Genomic DNA, 3,424 nt, shown 5'->3' with positions numbered 1-3,424 from the left:
TGTGCATATAGATAAAAGAATAAGAATAAAAAACGAAGCAAATATACATAAGAGTTATTAATACAAATCTTTCAAGTGGGACAGTCTCTTGTAAATTTTAATAATTGGTACTTATCAGCTAAATGACGTGGAGGAAGTTAGTTGTAATAACGATTATGAAAAAAAAGATAGTGACAAGGATATAAAACAAAGAAAAGAAAGCGTCATTAACTTGCACTGGCACTGGAGATTGTTTCAGCTTTTTATCACTTTGCTTTATCAAAGACTAACTTCTCGATATCTGAGTGGTCGCGGCCTCTCTGAGCGGCCACTATAGACCTTGTTTCATATAATGTATCTATTCTAAAATCTGCTATATCTTTCTCATGCTTTTAGTTTGACTTTTTCTAATTTTAGTTAAACAGCGGTTAGAATTTTTATTAATAACCTTCCTAAGCTCCAAGCTAAAACGATTATTATAGAACGTATTTACTTTGTATAGTGTAGTTGTGGTGCAGAAAAAGAACGCCTCTCCATGGCGGATGGAGCACTTGCATTACCCCATATTTTCGCTACAATGTATATTATACTTGTCGACAATGATGCCCATGTTGTGTTGCTTAAGTCTTTTTGCTCCCAAAAGAACTCCCATTATTGGGAACAGCTGTTAAGTGTTCCTAGGTAACGTTTCTGATGTTGACGTACAAGTTTTAAGCGACAAAAAAGGAATTATTTGCTCTCTCTTTTGTAGTGTTCCAGGGTGGAAATTCTAAATTAAATAAGACGCACGCATTAAAGCAGAATTATCGTACATTCTAGCGGAGCTGCTACTATTGAATTTGGTCTATCCCTTTTTGTATCGTTTGTCTCCAACTATGTCCAGGAGAGTTATTTATGAGCGTTTTGAAAGAGGCAGTGAACTTGATCCATTTAACAATTTAAGTCGCGTTGCAGCATCAGAGATTTATAAAACTTTGAAGAAACATTATATCTTTAGTTTACTTTGGGTGTTAGGAATTCTCGTCTGTTTTTTTGCTAAAGGTTAGTACCTTGTTTGAAAAGTTATATTACTTTACTTATACACATATTTTTTTCCTATTATAATTTCACTCTTTCCCAAGGCTATAAACCCTCCTCAGAGGCTTTAACCAGATATCACAATAAGTTAGCTACTTTGGACCAAAGTGCTTTATATAGAGCAGAAGATGACTTATTTGTAATTGAGAAGCACTATTAGTGCGTTACATATCTAAATTTTTAAAATTATTATATTTTTGTGTATTCTTTACTTGCTTTTGTTATAAAAAGTCTCTTTATCTACTTCGTTTACTCAAAGGCTATAGTTTTCTTTTTAACTTTTTTATGTTAAATTTTTTAAATAAACAATTAAATAGAGAGCAAAGGCAGCATATTATCACTCAAAAGGATGGTACTCTAATAAATTTCTTTTTTGTTTAACTTTTTATTTGAAAACTTTTTACTAATAGGTTTTATTGCGATGCTGTTTGTAACTATCACTATCAGTAAGTTTTTATTACGGCATTCAATGCTAACAGTTTTAAAACATGTGAATCTTTATTGACCTTGCTAAAGTATAGAAAGTGTAACCTTTTTGGCTGCCATAATTGTATAGTTGTTTAGTATCAAACGGTTTTTTACTCTTTATATGGGGCGTCGGAGAAAGATCAGTATATAACGCCTTTCTAGTATTAGGAAAGTTTTAATGAGCGGTCCATTTTCTATTTCGAGCAATTTTAGCCAATATATGGGGATTTTCAAATCTTGTAGGACTCTGAGAAAAATAGCATTCTTGAACATTTTAGCTTATAACAGTCTCATCGCACTTATTTTCAAGGTGCCACTCAACTGAATTTCGTCAATCTCAAAAGTTAGGATTATGACTAGTAAGGGTTAACGATAGGCACTATTGAAGAAGGGTGAAGGGCTGGGTTTTGAGGAGTAGATTACTTCCTTACTCCTTGCGCATTATCAAAGGCTTTCAACTAGACTATTTTAACTTTTTTTTAAATTATTGCTATGTTTCTTTTTGTGAAATCCGATTAAATATTAATTTAATATAAGAGTTCGTTAGCGGCTAGTTATTTTTTTTTTTATGTAAACGTGTTACTTTATTTTTTTATATAAATAATATATATATTTACTTTTGGTCTTTGTCAGAGTCGTGACAGAATTAGAGAAAAAAGTTTCTTTGCTGACGAAGAATTATGAACATCAGTTGAGTGCTGCGAAAAAAGAGGTTGGTCTTTTCAGCGAACAGGGCGCCGAAGTAAACAATTTTTTTTAAATATATTTAGATTCTACTAAAACTCTAATAGGAAGCGCGTTCGCTATTTTGGAGTTACTTTGGTTCTGGAAAGAAGACCGCTCAGCGAATGACTTTTTATGATTTCCTTTTTACTGGTGCATTTACTCTTTGGAATGATGAAGGTTTCATTTAAACGTATAAAAGATTTTTTTGATCGAAATAATTAAATTGCCTTAATTAATTATTTCTTAGAGTTTTTTTGTTTTTAAATTGCTCAAATTGCTGTACTTACTATGTATTGTGCGCTTTTCTGATCTCAGTAGTAACTTTTAGCACGGCCGCTTTGCTTCTTAAACTTGACGCTTTCTCTAGCTCGCTTAGTATTTTTTTTTGGTTAAGAACTTTAGTAATTTTTTGTAGCCAAGAAGTTTAATGTTGTGATGAAGCAAAGTTGGTTGCATTTCATAGTCTATTGCGATCCACGTGATTGAGTGCCATCACTACGTGGTACCTCAGAAAATTGCACAGTTCAAGGTAATTACTGACGAAATATTTTTATATTGCCAAATAGGCCTTCTGAGTTTTATCCTGCGGATGCTTTTAAACGTGTTTATTAACTTTACTATATCGCTTATCGGCGCCTTCTTTGCTTTTATTTTTTCCTTGTGGAGCCTAATCAGGTTGCTTTTTTTTTTAATGCCAATACTATTTTTTTTTAGCACAGCGCCCTTTACAAAGATCTTATCAACCCGATTTGCTTTCTGCGTTTTTTTTCTTCTTGTGTTGTTTCCTTGGATCTTTTGCTTTTGTCTTGACTTGGATAGCAGGTTAGAATTTATAAAAAAAAAATTTATATTAATTTTTTTTGGATTTATTTAAATTTTTAGAAATGAAATTTTATACCTCGAACACTTTTATTATATTTTTTTTCATTTATTAGGATTATTATTGGGCACGAGCAGCGTGGCGCTTGGTCTGGGCTCCATTATTATTCGTAATTCGCGGTTGGAAAGAGAACGTTATAGGCCACGTGGGCATTATTTCTCATATTCTTTTTAACTGTTTTATTGAGTTTTTTATACTACAGATGTTCCTTACGAAGAACAGAACTACTAATTTATAAAAAAATAATATGTAATCAAGATTTTACGGACGAATTTTTTGTGCTGTGTCGAAGAT

General features: G+C 32.2%; 1 protein-coding gene across 1 annotated transcript; it reads left to right on the top strand.

Moving 5' to 3' along the window:
* The first annotated feature begins 843 nt into the window (after window positions 1-843).
* LOC135120030 (uncharacterized) lies at window positions 844-3,424 on the top strand. Its single transcript, XM_064044388.1, has 10 exons — window positions 844-1,020; window positions 1,101-1,195; window positions 1,374-1,408; window positions 1,467-1,502; window positions 2,158-2,266; window positions 2,316-2,427; window positions 2,817-2,925; window positions 2,984-3,072; window positions 3,186-3,275; window positions 3,333-3,424. Exons 1-10 carry the CDS (start codon window positions 855-857, stop codon window positions 3,359-3,361), a joined length of 870 nt encoding a protein of 289 aa, XP_063900458.1. The 5' UTR covers window positions 844-854; the 3' UTR covers window positions 3,362-3,424.

The sequence above is a fragment of the Zophobas morio genome, unplaced genomic scaffold, assembly GCF_036711695.1.
Source record: "Zophobas morio isolate AGI-343-1 ecotype UQ-CSIRO unplaced genomic scaffold, CSIRO_AGI_Zmor_V1 ptg000329l, whole genome shotgun sequence".
NCBI classification, from domain to species: domain Eukaryota; kingdom Metazoa; phylum Arthropoda; class Insecta; order Coleoptera; family Tenebrionidae; genus Zophobas; species Zophobas morio.
This window is presented reverse-complemented; position numbering and strand designations above follow the sequence as displayed.